This window comes from Squalius cephalus (genome assembly GCF_949319135.1).
Source record: "Squalius cephalus genome assembly, chromosome: 7".
Classification (NCBI taxonomy): domain Eukaryota; kingdom Metazoa; phylum Chordata; class Actinopteri; order Cypriniformes; family Leuciscidae; genus Squalius; species Squalius cephalus.
In genome coordinates this window covers 18625674-18642729 of record NC_137128.1, presented here as the reverse complement: position 1 = coordinate 18642729, position 17056 = coordinate 18625674, and the positions used below count along the sequence as shown (strand labels likewise).

Below are 17056 nucleotides of genomic sequence, written 5' to 3'. Positions count from 1 at the left end.
TTACTTAAAGGTGCAGTGTGTAATTTTAAGCGGCATCTAGTGGTGAGGTTGCGAATTGCAACCAACAGAAGTTACGGTGGCCGAAAAGAAAAGATGAGTAAAGAGTAGCCAGCTAAGCAAAGAGGTTTCTTTACAAAGATACATTAAGAAATTATGCTTACTTAAAGGGATACTTCAGGATTTAGCATTAAGCTTTGTATTAGTAGAAAACCTGTAGTATTTTCGAATTACCGTGCTTTCCACCCTCATATCCCCGAGAGGAGAGATTTATGTATTTTTTGTCTGGAAAAAAATCCTCCGATGACGCAAAAATCGTAATCCTCGAAATCCCAGGCAGACTCGTCACGGAGACTCACTGGTAGCCTAGCCTTGTTATTTTCAACTGCGCTCTCTAACCGGTAGGCGTGGCCTCCTAGGGCAGCGAAGCAAGTGCATTCTGGGAGTTGTTGTCTTTCATCCACATAAGCCAAAAATACATTTTCTGGCTTTTCTCAGTCTAGAAAGCTCCAAATAAAAAAAATTCTTCACATTTCTTCTACATAAATGACCAATTTTAAATACACATTCATCTTTCCAGAGGTGAAGTATCCCTTTAATTATTCAGTAAAACGATGTGTTATAGCGAATATTATTGTCACTTGTTTATCATTGTGTCAGTGTTTTATTCTGTGACTTTAGGCTAGCTTCTTTGCATGAAGAACATAGTGACGAAACGCGTTTATTCATTTAGGGCTACTGTAGAAACATTTCAATGTAAGGGGACCCACGGTGTATGTAGCTGAAATGTCTCATTCTAAGGTAATTCAAACATAACGGTACATTATGTAAGGTCATTATACACCACTGAAAACATAGTTATGTATATGATATTGCATTTATGTTAACAGATCCTCCTAAATATTACACAATGCACCTTTAACTGTCACAGAATGGAACACACAGGATTGTGGGTTATCAAAAGCAGTAAATGATACACCCATGCTGCCTTCAAAAATCGATCAGATGAAGGTGTCTCAGGAGACAGGAAGTTAAGCTAGCATTAAATTAAGACATGCCTTGATGCCTTCCTACCTTGGATGCATTCTCCGAAGGCAGCATTTATCAGCTTTTGGATGCAGCCATTGTCTGACCTCGTCAAATGCTGCAGACTACTTACCTTGATACTTATCTGCTTTATGTTGCGGACTACCTTGCTAGCTACTGCTGTTACCTGAACCTGATCCAAGTTGATCTCCAGTAATCAAAGTCATCTTCCAGTCATCACGTTGTCCAAGTCACCTTCCAGCCATCCCTCATCTCAATGTTGTTCCCTCATGTGTGTGTGCTCCATTGATTCTGTAAGACAAAGACCCAAAGTCAACAATACAAGTCAATCTCATCTGCAAACAATCTCAAGCATCATCACTTACCTGTTTATGCGTTGTGTTTCTGCCATATCTGCAAATAAGCCTACCTGTTTAAGTTTTACCTCAGTTCTGGTCATTGAGCTGGTTGTGAAAGAAAATGACTTCATGTTTCAAGTCTGTTTCTTTCATTAGACAAACATTCAGTCATGCTTCTCTGCGATTTCGAGCAGGCTCTGTCATCTGTGGTTAGAAGACTGTCATGAGAGCCGCACACCAGTAAACAATTGTCAGGTTTCAAGGCAGGGGCGGTGATTTTGGATTAGTTTTGGTCTTCTTCTGCGGAATGAGATTTGGCGGATATCCTATATCAGCGCTTTTACTTTGAGATACTTTATACAAACGAGTCCAGGATAGATTATATGAATCTCTTCATCGCCCAGTTTTCTACCTCAGGAACGGATCCCTTAACTAGACAACAAAAATGAACCGAAAACATTTCCATTAGGAGTTTTTTTTTCTTTTTTCAGCTGTACTTTTTCATTGGGAGACAATCTCAATAAGGTATATTGATGACTCTGCACATTGTTTCGTGCTGTTTTTGCTTCATGGTCTTCCTCCATTATTCATTTGCAGCCCGTTTTTAATCTCCAGTGGGCTGACTCAGAATTCATTTTCCATTTGGAGAGTGTTCCCCCTGTCTGCACTTGTCCGTAGCATTGATTAAGTAGGTCCTTGTGGAGAGGAAATTATGTTTGGGTTTTAGCACTTTTTACACTGTATTTTTACTAATCTACTCAGTCTGGGAATTTGAAGTTTCGCTTAGTTCAAGTGGGATTGTGGTTTGAGTTTTGTGATCCCTGTGGTTTCTCATAGCAGTCTTCACATTTAAATTAAATTTGCAGGATTTGTTTTGTGAATGAGGATTTGAGTAAAACTCAGTATATGGTTACTGAAACTAATAGTCACCAAAGTTGGTTTTATCGGTAAAAACTAGTATTTTGTGAAATATTACTACAATTTTTAATATTCATTTTAATACATTTGAAAATGTATTTCTGTGATGTCACATGATCCTTCTGAAATTCTAGAGCTGCTGTAAAGCCAAAACAATCTCTGTTCATTTCCTATTGTAAAGCTGCTTTGAAACAGTCCATTTTGTTAAAATCACTATATAAATGAAGGTGACTTGACTTGACTTGAAATCATTCTAATATGCTGATTTGCGGCTCAAGAAACATTTAGTATTATTATCATTGTTTAAAACAGATTTTTTGTTTTTTTTGGAAACCATACTTTTCTGATGAATAGAAATAGAAAGAACAGCATTTTTTTTTTTAAATAGATTTTTTTGTAACTGTAAAAGTCTTTACTGTCAATTTTGATAAATTTAACTCACCCTTGCTGAACATAAGTATTCATTTCTTTGACCCTAACTTTTGGATAGTGTATTGAGACACTGCAGAATAAATCACAGAAAATGTACTAGACCAATTACTACAATGGAAGCAATCGAATCTCTACTGACATTTAAAAGCAGTTCATGCTTATTGGAATGATTGAATTTCTCGTGGCACAAAACCAATTCCTTAATTTTTGATAGATTTGATTTGTTGGTTCAGCTGAGTAAAAAGTTTCTCCGTATATTGTCCATTAAAAACATTTTAAATTAATCAACCCATATATTTCAGAACTAATAATTGTCCCTAAGACTTTTTCAGTTGTTTTGCTATAAACAGTAAGTACTGAGACAGCATTTTTCCTAATACAGTGCTGAAAGATTTTCTTTCTTCATGGGTTCACAGATGCCTTTTTTAATTTTAATATCACCCAAAAAGTGATTTTTACAGAAGATTTCATTATAACTAAATCCCCAAGCGCCAGTAACTGGCACAAGCCCTTCTCTTTTTCTATTTTTTACTTACAGTCAGTTTATTAAACTAAATCCCAGTGCTGAACAGGTGCAACTCAATAACTGACATCAGGTTGGTGATCAACATGAGATGCGATTCAGTGCTGTTGATCAGTTTTCCTGCCTTCTGAGCCTTCCATTTGCTATTTATTCAGTGTGAGACTGCATTGTTTTACTTTGGCTGAATTGATAACAGCTGGTATGAGGACCAAATAATCCAAATTCGTGTCTCCTTCTACCCTTGAACCTATTCTAACGTTGCGTTTGTGAGCCTCCCTCAAAGGCACCATCATAGTTTTCAATCAATTAAAGCTGTAGATCAAACACTAAGCAGGGTCTGGCATCGCTTGACTGTGTGTCTTTTGGGAGTGGATTCAGATAACAGTGTGAATGAAAACCAGCTTACCGGGGGGGGGGGGGGGGGGGGGGTTGGGCACGGGAATATTTTACCCAGGCTGTTCTATGTGACTGCCACACCGACAGACTCTCACAAACTATCCGGGGAAATAAAATCTGGCTTCACCATAACACAGACTCCAGCAGAAGCATGAACCGACATACGATATTTGGGCCCTTGCATACAAAAACAAACCATGTAATGGTCTTCATGACTTCCATGTGCAAATTTGAAACTATAGTTCCCTGGACAAGGGGGAGGGCTTCTTCAATTTGCCTGTAATTGTTTATGTGCAAATTGTTTACAGAGTTGTTTCCCATAAAGACCGACTGATATCCATTCTGAGCCTGCCAGTTGTCTTTGAAAGAACACACATCTGGTTAAAACTTCAGAAAAGCACTGAAATCTGATCTTCTTTCAAAGGCAGAGGGCATGGAGAAAGGTCCCCGCTGCCCGCTCTGATTCCTGTCAGTTTCACCGTCGCTTCCCCTTTGCACGTAATACCTGTATGGAGTCATTAGATGCTAATTTACGCTTGAGTAAATATTACTAGGTCAGTGCGATCCCTTGGGCCAACAGTTTGCATTAATGAATTATAAGTCACCCACTTGGCTGTATGGCCACATCTCGTTCCATTAAGCCCGATATTAATCCACAGAATGGCTACAGCCCAAATTGAAGCCCTTGTCTGCGGTGCCAGAGGCCGATTCAAAGGCGGTGCCAGGGCTCAGAGACAAGTACAATAAATAAAGCCTTGTAAGTGCGTCGTAAAAATCACTTATCCTCATTTTGTGGTGGGCCAAGTTATGCTAGAGGGCAATCAACTAACATTTGGTCAGCAGGAAATTGCTCAAATCTGTATGTAATATTCAGAGAAAAGCATGAATTCCTCCCACATGTTGCTTTCTGTCCCTTCTGATTCAATCTGTTGAGAGTTAAAAGAGCACATAAAAGAGAAAATCATAAATGACATATTTTTAATATCTTAATAGGTTCTCTTAGATGGCAAACAGATTAATCGTAAAGCAATTTCAGAACATTATTGTCAATCACAAGTTAGGGGAGAGTGGGGTATGATGAGCCAGTGGGTAAGCTGAACTACCCCCTGTATCTTGGCAACCTTACACTTTTATTGTCATGTGAACATATATTTTGGAAACACCCATCATTTCTGCCAGACTGTGAAAAGTGATTGGTCCCCACAGATTTGTAACGGAAGCAGGATAGAAAAATGTACAGGTTTCCAACCTGAGCTGCAGGGCGAAATCAAATCGTCGGCAGATCGGGCTGGGTTTAGTAATGGGTGTTACATCAAAGCAAATTTGTCCAGGTCTAAAAATATGTATGATGCACAATGGTGATTTAGCAACGTATAAAACCATTCATATCGTTTAGCTAAATATTAGCCTGACTTGGTAAGCTAGCTAGTTTTTTGTTTGTTTTTTTGTTTTTAATGGCAGCTATGGGACAAAGTGAGCCAAATGTGGTGGGGTAAATTGAGCCAGCATTGAAGTTAAGTTAAATCTTTGAAGTATTAACTGTAAGTATTATTTATTTATTTATTTATTTATTTATTTATTATTATTATTATTTAAGTTTATTTGACAGGAACAATGTACAAGTACACAAAATCCTTCTCTTACGAACCAGAAGATGCTTAATATATCTTTCCACCTGTGGTCTCTAATGGCCTAACATGTTCGACATTTCAGAAAATCTACTAGGTCTAGAACCTTTTGACTAAAATGTTTATTAGTTTCAGTGACATTTATTCATTCATTCATTCTAATTCAGTTTTTATTTAATTTGACCCTACAAGCTCTCTGTTTAGTCTGCTTTTGGGAAGGTTACAACTTGGTGTTCAATATATTGTTTCAGAAATGCAAACAATTAAAGATATTGAAATTTCTACTTGATATAGTTGGTTTTATGTAAAAAAGATATGATTATTTGTAAAAAGGAAATTTGATTATTAAATTAGTTTAAAAAAATACAGGTAAATCATCTTTACAATTTCACATGGGTTTGATTTAGATTCAGTTAGATGGTCAGTTTACACCCAGATGGTGCAACTTACCCACTGACTCGAATCAACTTACCTTAAACCTGGGGTAAATTGAGCCACAGGAACACTTTTTAAAAAAAATAAGAAGCCATGTTTTTAGAACATTTTTTTTTCATAGATGTATTCTGATCATTTAAAATCATCATCCTGAAAGTAGTTCAGATACTTTAATTGTACTCACAGAAGTAAAAAAAAAAAAGGTTCATCTTACCCCACTCTCCATATATATGTATATATATATATATATATATATATATATATGGTTTAAAATAGAAAAATGGGATACTCATCAAGTCTGATAAAATATTGTGCAAGGTAGACATCTAGTGGTCTTCCGTCAGCGTGAGGTAAAATGAGGTAAATCAGAGGATTAAAACCACTCTCTGCTCATATGGATTTTAAAAATATCTAAATGTTCATTATTTTTTAAAAGAAGTATCGTAGATACCATACACACGGAAGAAAAAACTACTTCGCGCAAAACACAACTAGATTCCAGATAGGAAACTGAATTACACAGCCCTGGGCTAGCCTATATTGGCATAATCTAAACGCATTCTGGATCAAATGTAGTCTCCTTATAAAGACAGCAGCAGCAGCGCGCTTCACTACAGTCACAATACTTTTAACGTGGAAGTGACATGCCTTCACTTACAGGGTTTTAGGGAAACTGCCCTTCAACTCCCGCAGAACAAACGGTACATTCATGAGCAGCAGTAAGTCAGTCAGTCAGTCAGCCAGCAGTATAATAATATCTCTGGAGATTTCACTCCTCTTCCTCTCTGAATGTTACATTTGTTCAAACGCGCCTCATACGATGAGGATTATAATCTGGAGCATCGCGAGCGCTTTCCTGTTCAGTGTCATTTTTATGCAGCGACATCGAAGGTATGTGGAATATATAACTAAATCCATATCTAGATGCCTGTATATGGTCAAAAAAGCATATTGAATTGATGAAAAATACGATGAATTGTGTTTGCTGTTTGGTTGGGAACATTAGCTATTCCCGTGTTATAGCCTACAAATTCGACTAATTTACTATGACTAATTAATGAACAAATCATTGCATATTAAGTTGCCTATGCTGCTGTTCATTAATTTTACTTAGTAGTTACTAATAAAGCACATGATTTTGAAGTCCTTATGAGTTTCAAACTTAACTATGTGCTTTCCTATTTGTCCTCATTGTAGACCAGTTTTTACATGTGGCGGGAACTTCACTGGAGACACAGGACTGATTGGGAGTCAGGGGTATCCTGGTGTCTACCCACCCAACAACAAATGTGTGTGGAGAATTACAGTAAGGACAGATGCGTGGGAGATATCAGTCTTTAAATGTCTTTTCTGTCAAAGAAAATATTTCCCATGCACCATAAATCTCTTACTAAGTGTGGTCTGGTCTGGGTGATTGCTTACTGTCCCAAGCCAATGATATTTTGGTCCATATTCTGATCCTTCATTGTAATTCTGTAGAAATCTTCGCTGTTCCCTGTTTTATAGTTTACCAGGCAAAAAATGTAATTCTTTTTGCTTAGAAAAGTAACAACACACACTTCACTGGCAGCACACTTCAACAAGCCACACTATTTGAAGTATGGTTCATTTCTATAGCACAAATGTGTTACTCACGAGCACCTCTACTGAATTATGAATGTCTTTTTAAAAATCAGTTGCGACCTAATAGCATTTTTGGAGCGTAATCTAAGGAGTTAAATGTTTTGATTGTGGAAAGATATTCATGCTAAAAAATATATATTCTTTTATTTCCCAAAAACACTGATAACCAACTAGTTTCGCAAGTTTCATCGTTAATAGTGTTTTCCGAAACCACAGTTTCAATGAACATTTGCATGAACATGGCTGCCATCTTTTCCCCAGATTAAATGGCACACGTGTACACACTTGGGTGTCCGACACCATGTCGCTGGTTTGTGGTTTGCCCCTTTTTGGACCACTGTTGGTAAATTCTCACCACTGCTGACCGGGAGAAACCCACTCTGACCCAGTCGACTTGCCATAACAATTTGGCCCTTGTAAAAGTCGCTCAGATCTTTATTCCTGCCATTTCTCCTGCATCCAACCCGTTGATTACGAGAACCGATAATTTGCTTACAATCTAATCTACCCAGACCTTAATATGTGGCCTCATTAGGAGATGATCAACGATATTCGCTTCACCTGACTGGCCATAATATATTGGCTCATCAGTGCTCATCATTCCATTTGAGGGTACGTTTACACGACAACGATATGGTTAAATCAGAGAAGTTTTTCCATTTGAGTTTTCCGCGTACAGGCGACACGTACCGTTGTCGAAACGATCCCCATTCACACGGAACCGTGAAAAGGACTTAAAACGATGTATTCTGCGTCTCGGCCATTAGATGGCGATGAAACACTATAGATTGAACACGTTATACGCATGTGCATGATGTCATCGTCTTCAGAGATTCGCGTTTTTGTTGTTTACACGAAGACCGTTTTCAAAAACGTGCACTTTGAAACCAAAAAAAAGAAACCAAAAGTTTGCGTTTTCAGGCCACCAAAACGCCGTTGTCGTGTAAATGAATGGCCAAAACGCATAAAACCTTTTACGTTTTTAGTTGAAAACAGTGTCGTGTAAACAGACCCTAAATATACATTTCATTCTGGATCAAAAATAGCACAGTAGTCCTCAGATGCCATCTTCGTTACAGCAGCATTTTGGAGAAATGTAACCGCATATACTGTATAGCCTACGGAAGTACAGCAAATACATACTTCATGTAAACATGATAAAAATCTTGGCTTTCTGATGTTTAATTTCTGAACTGTAATAATCTGACATTAATTGCGATTCTGAATTGATTAATTAATTAATTATTACACCACCACCTGTGAGTGACGTCCTTGATGACAGTCCTATATTGTTAAACCAATGATGTTGAAATGACAGAGGTGCGACCATGTTACTTCGATTTCGAGAAACTGCCGCAACTAGCTAGTCAATTTATCGTTGCATCGTACTGTGGTACTTAGGCAACGAATTACGCTATTGCATGGGGAATTTACTCCTAATCTCGTGAAAAAATTTAACAATTTTAAAAATTAAAAAAAAAAAAAAAAAAAAAAATTTTTTTTTTTTTTTTTTTTAAGTAAGCACCCTTAACCCAAACCCTAAACGTAACATTAAGCAAATTGAATGAATGACATTCTCCACCAATTTGCCAAAATGTAAAATAGTTACAAATTGCCATGGGACTCTGTTGACTCTTTTCAATTAACCGTCTACAGGTCCCTCAGGGGAGGGTCGTCTCCCTCTTGTTCCGGTTTCTGGATCTTGAGAGTGATAGTCTTTGCAGATATGACTTTGTTGATGTTTACAATGGCCACATCAACGGGCAGCGTCTCGGCCGCTTCTGTGGTACTGCCAAACCCGGAGCGCTGGTCAGCAGTGGAAACAAGATGCAAGTGGTCATGGTGTCAGACGCCAACACAGCTGGGAGTGGTTTCCTTGCTGTATACTCAGCGATTCGCCCAAATGAAAGAGGTAACGAGACTACCAACTTATTACCATCCAAATATAGTAAGTGGCCCTTCCCTGTTATTTCAATTCAGCTCTTGTGTTTTGTTTTGCTCATCAGGTTTTTTTCTGTATAAATGCACACTCAAATTTCCAGAAATTATTTAAAAAATGCAGCACTACTATTTTCACATAAATCTGCATTGATTCCATGTCATCAGACTAATATCCAATAATTGTCCATGGCAGGTGACCGGTATTGTGGGGGTCTTTTAGACAAGCCCTCTGGGACGATAAAGACTCCTAACTGGCCAGATAAAGACTACCCAGCAGGAGTAACATGCGCCTGGCATATTGTTGCTCCTCAAGACCAGGTGTTAATTTATTATTTCTATCAATTCCAGATCATGTCACAAGCCATGCCACAAGTCATGCATCATTGACAGCATATTGACAGGATGAGTATGAATAAATATCTTTTTAAATGGCAAAGTAACTTCCCCCTTCTCAGATCATTGAGCTGAAGTTTGAGAAGTTTGATGTGGAGAGGGACAGCTCCTGCCGCTATGACCATGTGGCTGCGTTTAATGGTGGAGAAATGAATGAGTCACGGAAGATCGGCAAGTTCTGCGGAGACAGCCCACCCATGTGAGACCCTCAGTCCATCACACATGCACCAATACACCATTTACCACTCGTTCACTAAGCAGAAAAACCACCACAGACACTGACCTCGAATTTTTAGACTGATCTTTTTTATTCTTCACTTAGGGGTAAAAAGAAGTTCAAAATACCTTTTCGTAATGAAAATGACAGCAGTGAGAAAGCAGCAGTTCAGAAAGCATCTGGTCATAGAGTTATATGTGGATATGTTTGCACCAGCTCTGCAATTCATCACTCCATTCAAGTCACGTCAATGGTAGTTTGACAGTGTTTACCAGCCGAAACAAACTCCAAATGAACTTCATTTTAGAACGGATTGTGGTCGAAATGACGGCACACCAGTTTGTCCTTCGATTTCGCTTGAAGTATATTGGGGCTTTAAAGGGATAGTTCACTTTAAAATTAAATTTTGGTATGTTTTAGCTTACCTGAAGGGCATCCAAGATGTAGGTGTCTTTTTTTCCGCAGTAGTTTCAATTTTGATATTTTTAGGTCAAACCGTTCTTGTCTGACAGTCATATCATGCAGGTCTATGGTCACGGTCTCAAAGAGCATGCACAGAGTCCAAATTAAAACAATCCCCCATCGTCCAAATTAAACAATTCCCCATCGTAAGTACACATTGATGGCCTAAGACACGAAACGAGCGGTTTGTGTGAGAAAACGAACAGTATTTATATCGTTTTTACCTCTTATAACACCACCACGTCCAAGTGATCTGAGGGCGCGGGCGCATCCTGCTGTGTGACGTGTACGCAGACTGGTGCATAGATATATATACACTAGATATATATAACAAGGGGGTGTGGTTAATCAGAAACACCTGGGAGACTAATAAATGAGAAAAACTACAAAGGACTACAAAACATGGCACAGGACAGGAAATAACAAAAATCCACACAAGACAAGGGGAACACAAGACAGGAATCATGACAATTGTGATATATTGTTATCGTGAAATAAAATTTCTCTCACAGTTGGGAGTTTATATCACGCAATTCTGACTATAACTTGCAATTGCGATTTTATATCTTGCAATTCTGACTTTATAACTCGCAACTACAAGTTTATATCTCGCAATTCTGAGAAAAAAAGTCAGAACTGTGAGATAAAAAGTCGCAATTATCTTTTAAATTGTTTTATCACGTGGCAGAAACAACCTTTACTGATCAGAAATTGTATTGAAAAGACAGAATTGCAAGATATATAACCGCAATTGCGAGTTATAAAGTTAGAATTGCGAGATATAAACGATATAAAATATATGATTCAATTCTGACTTTATAACTCGCAATTCTGAGTTTATATCACACAATTCTGAGAAAAACAGACATAAAAACTTGCAATTACATTTTTTATTTTTTATTCTGTGGTGGAAACAAGCTTCCAGGGTGTCCACATGGTCAATAAATCTTTATTTTAGAGAGGTATTTCAAAAGAAAAATGGTCACATTTATTTATTTATTTTGTCTCGTACTGTAGGCCAATTTACTCGGATGGCAATCATCTCCTCATCATGTTTCTGTCTGACCTGAGTCTAACTGCGGATGGATTCATCGGCCATTACCGCTTTAAATGGAGGAGTCTCAGCACAGCCAGCGCCCCTCTCACCCCCATGAGCACCATGCCACCCACCACACGGCCCGCAGGTCAGTCCACAGCCCACTTTCCAGTAGGTTTCATTTCAAATGAAAAATGCAAGTAGCGGCACGGTGTAAAACTGCTGTATTTTATAGGTATGTGTGTAGGTAATGACATTGGAATGTATTGAAGATTTATTATGTTTGGTTCATATGGAACGCATTAGTTCGGTCACGTGGGAAGACTAATGTGCTTCTATTTTGTTACTAAAGTGCTTTAACAGAAATACATTTATGTGACTTTTGCTGTGTTTTACACTCAATTTTAGTGTATAAGGACATGCTGTAGTTGGTCATTATTAAAACGAATCTTTTCACTCTCTTTTCCAAAAAGCCCTTACATATTCAGAAGGTCTTTGCAAGCAAAAATGCAAAAGGACTGGAACAATTGAAAGTCATTACTGCTCTAGTAACTTTGGTAAGTGGCTGTTGTTTGATTTTTAAGTTTTTACTTTCTGCAAACCCAAATAATAGGAGAAATTCTGGGAATTTCTTTGAAATTCGGACTTCAGGCATCAGCTCTCCTTTTTTTTTTCTTTTGCTATACACATGAACATACATTTCCAGATCAGCGCTCTTTTTCACATTTTCAGGACTCTTACAAATTAGTCTGATAAAAAATAAAAATAATTGGTAACACTAATGTTCATTAGTTAATATTAGTTAATGTATTTACTAACACGAACTAACAATGAGCAATACATTTGTTACAGAATTTATTAATCTTTGTTAATGTTAGTTTATAAAAATACAACTGTTCATTGTTTGTTCATGTTTGTCAAAGTGCATTAACTAATGTTAACAAATACAACCTTTGATTTTAATAATGAATTAGTAAATGTTGAAATTAATATTAACTAAGATTAATAAATGCTGAAGAAGTATTGTTCATTCTTAGTTCATGTTAACTAAGGTAGGTAACTAATGCTAATTAATGAACCATATTGTAAATTGTTACCAAATAATTTTACGTATCTGTACCACTCTTTATCAAAATGATATTTGAGGAAAAATATTTGTATCACTTTTCAATAACTTGATATAAAAAAGGATTTGTAATTAAACAAATTGCTTAAAAATCATTAGTTAACCCTTATAAAATACTTTAATATACGCTCGTGATCTAAAATATACGCTTTGTAGTAAGTACACTGTATACAAAAATGTACTAGTAGGATACTTGAATGTGTCCTATAAACATTAAAATATGAATATGTGTATGAAAATAAAATATTCAACATTTCAAGAGACGTAACACCTAAAAGTGATGTAAACCTCTTTTAATTCACAGAAATAATTCACTATTGTTTTTTTTTTCCAGAAGTTAACTAAAGCTCTCATTCACCGTCTCTGTTTTAATAATGCTTATAGATGGAAAATGTGTTCAGGCCGATACTGAGACTCAGCTCTTTTTTTTTATTTTATAATTGTAGTGGCAGTAAAGCTGCTGAGCACAGTAAAAATGACAGCACGCATAACAGAACTATACATTATACATTACCATGTACATGCAATTTTATGCATTTGTTCACAGAAGAAACCCTGATTCTGTGAATTTAGTCTTTTTTTCTCTCCCCACAGTGATTACCGCCACCCTTATCTCAGCAGCCATGAGGGAACACAGCGTCCTCGCCACCTTTTCCCTCATTCACCTTTATAAGGAAGGAAGTTTAGCCATTCAACAGGCTGGGAAGACCATGAGCACAAAAGTCACGGTCCTCTGTAAAAAATGCCCTCTAGTCAGAAGAGGCGAGTATCTTTACACCGACCTTGATCTACAAAAACTCAAACCTTAATCATTTGAATTGAAACCAGCACAGCCAGCGCTAGCACCCAGCGAGCCCAGCAGATGTTTATAGTTGATTGAGGTGGATTTTGGAAGGTGATAGTTTGCAAATTTCGAGCTCCCCCCAAAGTCCTTTGGCTCCATTTGTGGTGTTGAGATATTTCAGGCAGGATATGCCATTTCGGCGTCACGGTGTGTAACTTAAGCTCGCTCAAGAGAGGGTCTCAGTCGGTTTCCTTGAATCGTGGACAGCTAGAATAATAATTCTCTTTAACCCCATGGATGGTATGTGACTTTATTGGTGCCATGCTTTACCTCAGCTCACTTAGTGTCGAAATAGTAAGCCACTGCTTGGAAACTCTGAAAAGCAACTGTTTTGTTTTGAGGGAAATTTCTAGAAAATGTGCCATGGAAGAATTTGCGTTAAAATATGCAGGAATTGTTTTTGGCAGTTCAGAGGAACAGTTTAACATTAATCATTTGCGGTGGAATTTTTATTGTTGAAATGAAAAGCAAGGGAATAAACAGAAAATTATTTGCTTTGGCTCACGTTATATGAAAGCAAAGGCGTCTGTGTTCTTCAACAGTTAAATGAATAAATGAGTAAGGAGAAAAGGAGAGTTGTAAACACCCTCTTGAACTTTTTTTACGCCACAGGTTTGGGATGTGCATTTGCTAGCTCAAAAGATGTGGCCAATCCTCTGGTACTAATTAAAAAAACATCACATTAGAACTAGCAAAAATAAATTGCCCTTGTGAAAAGGAAGCATAATTGTATTGAATGCACTTTAAATCTTAAAAGTATAATACATTAAGAACTGTACTTGCAGATAATGTAATGTTAATGTACTAAAAGGCCACTTAAGGGTCCTAAAAGAGAGTGAACATTCATGATTGTTTCTTAACACACTTTAAAAAAGTGCATTTTGTTACAGTGTCAAATTATTTATTTATTTTACTTTAAAGTACATTTTAAATCATTAAGTTTATAATCATTTGTCAAAAGAAGTACACTTATTTTGATGTGTTGACTAACATACTAAAGCACATGTTAAGCACTTGATTAAAATTTTAGTGGTGGTGTGTTATTTGAGGTAATATTTAGAGTTAATATATTTTAAATGTACTAAATTGCAACAAATTCGTGATTACAAATATATTTAAATGCATGACATACAAGTTTAAATAAAATGACATTAAAGTAGGCATATACTTCAGTTTACCATAAATGCTTGTCGGTACATTTGACATCACTTAGAATTAATTATGAAATTATGTAAATTATGAAATTATGTTAAGTCCTACTTGGGTCAAAAAACACTTGTAACTAACATGCAATTAAGTGCCTGAAAACATTACATTCAGTTTGCACTTAAAGGTGCAGTATGTAATATTGAGAGCTAGCGGTTGGATTTCAAAATATTGGAGAGAGTTGTTTCCCCGCCCCCTCCTGCTCAAACTCGACGCTCATGCGGGTTTCCAGATTGAGGACAAGCAATAGGAATAAGCGCAATTAACAATGGAAGATAACGAGCCTTAAAAGTTGTTGAGCTGATTAATTCGTGTTTTAATACACCATAGAGCTTTTTAGATGGATGCAGAGGCTTTTTAGGTCGCGTAGAATCTGCAATCTCTGTCCTAGTTTGTTTGCTGGCTTCCATGGCTGCAATACTCAGTGTTTTCCTCCAACTGGCAACCCGGGGTGTCGAAATTCTATTGGGTAAATTGGCTATTTTTGTGCTTTAGTACATTCAAAAAAAGTACGTACAGCACCTTTAATAAGTATATTCTTTTAGAGTAAGTACGGAGCCCCCCTAGTCCCACTTTGTCAAAAAAAATTAATTATAACTATCTCGTGGCCTCAAGATACTATCTTGTGGCCTCAAGATAGTAACTCGTGGCCTCAAGATACTATCTCGTGGCCTCAAGATAGTAACTTGTGGCCTCAAGATACTATCTCGTGGCCTCAAGATAGTTACTCGTGGCCTCAAGATAGTAACTCGTGGCCTCAAGATAGTATCTCGTGGCCTCAAGATAGTAACTCGTGGCCTCAAGATAGTAACTCGTGGCCTCAAGATACTATCTCGTGGCCTCAAGATACGAGATAGTATCTTGAGGCCACGAGTTACTATCTTGAGGCCACGAGTTACTATCTTGAGGCCACGAGATAGTATCTTGAGGCCACGAGATAGTTATAATAAATTTTTTTGACAAAGTGGGACTAGGGGTGCTCCGTAGTACGTTATTTCATATCAAGTAAAAAAATTACATAATTATTATATTATATTATGGTTTTTTTTTTTTTTTTTCAGGGCTTAACTACATTGTCATGGGACAGACAGATGAACAGGGACAGGGTATTGTTTCCCCTTATAACTTTGTGATGGCCTTCAAAACCAAGAAGCAACGGGATCTGGGAGTGCTGAAGAATATTCACTGTTAATGTGCTGGAGTCTGGATTTCTATGACCTACAGTATATTATTCACTTGATGTAAGTGCATTTAATAACATTCATACTTGAAGGACTCTTTCAGTATTTAAGACTGCTCTGACTTTTTCACATTTTTCTAGCACATTTACCCCAATAGAGCATTTGTAAAAACTAAAAAAAAAATTGTTTTCAATCTTTTTAAAGGAACATACTTGACTTTGAAAGACTTAAATATCTTTTACATAAACCAATGACGGTTTATGTAAAATGACAACATAAATCAATGACGCCCTCAAAATAATTTTAAAAATAACTTCTAAAATAATTATAGTAAAAAGCACTTCAAGAGTTGGACTGAAGATCTGAACTGTTGCAGAGCACGGTGGAAAAATGAAGGCCCTCACTACAACAAACTGTCATTTGCAGTAGCTGGGGGGTGCTGACATTTACGAGAGATGCGGACATGTTGGCCTTTGAATCTGACATTTATCTAATCTATCTAGTGTTGTAATGAGTGAACGGAGATTGAAGATGACAAAATGAAATGTTGTCAAAATGAAGTGCATTGTAAATTGCTTTTATGTCAGATGAGGTTTCTACAGAAAGTTCCTATGTCACTCCTGGGATGCAGTATTTTATTTGAAATACTGTGTGCTCTTGTGCAGCTCAGAAACGTATTATATGTTGATTTTTCAAACAATGGGAAAATAAAATGAAAATAGAGTGGAAATTAAAAGCTAAAGTTTGCTTAGTGTATATGAGGGAGTCAGTTTAATTTTGATTATTTTTAATCAGCTTTTAAATTTTAAATTAGTTATAGCATAACATAACTTCTGGCCCCAGTTCACCACATGTTTATTTAATTGTGATATTAACTGCAATTTAATAAAACTACTACATTTTGTAAATGCAATATACAATATAATATTTTATTATTATAAATTATGTTTATCAGAATTCTTAGCTTTGAGATTTTCTTCACAAAGACTGCAGGTCATTTTTTGACTTCCCTTGTGAAAAAGAAGTGATAGAATACTTATTATGGAAATAAAATACTTTAAAAGAATATACTTAAGTGCGAAGTGAATATAGTCTTTTCGGACACTTAACTGCATGTTACTTACAGTTAAATGAAAATGTATTATAGTTTAAATTTGAACTTCAGAGTGTTTTTGACCCACTTAAGTAGGAGTTAAGTACATCTTGATATATAATTACATAATTACCTCTTATTGTCTTTGAAATATGGTTAAAGTGTACTGTGTACTACTGACAACACATTTATGGTAAACTAAAATATACTTTAATGCCAT

The 17056-nt window shown here is 36.6% G+C and overlaps 1 protein-coding gene across 2 annotated transcripts; it reads left to right on the top strand.

Annotated features, from left to right (window-relative positions):
• The first annotated feature begins 6324 nt into the window (after positions 1 to 6324).
• On the top strand, positions 6325 to 16492 carry pcolce2a (procollagen C-endopeptidase enhancer 2a). 2 transcript variants are annotated; one of them, XM_079876819.1, is made up of 9 exons: positions 6325 to 6605; positions 6912 to 7020; positions 8994 to 9285; positions 9472 to 9596; positions 9734 to 9870; positions 11368 to 11534; positions 11860 to 11943; positions 13107 to 13274; positions 15624 to 16492. In XM_079876819.1, exons 1-9 carry the CDS (start codon positions 6424 to 6426, stop codon positions 15752 to 15754), a joined length of 1395 nt encoding a protein of 464 aa, XP_079732945.1. In that variant the 5' UTR covers positions 6325 to 6423; the 3' UTR covers positions 15755 to 16492. The 2 variants fall into 2 exon arrangements, with proteins under 2 accessions (XP_079732945.1, XP_079732944.1); XM_079876818.1 differs by having other exon boundaries at positions 6328 to 6605; positions 8994 to 9249.
• The last annotated feature ends 564 nt before the right edge of the window (positions 16493 to 17056 follow it).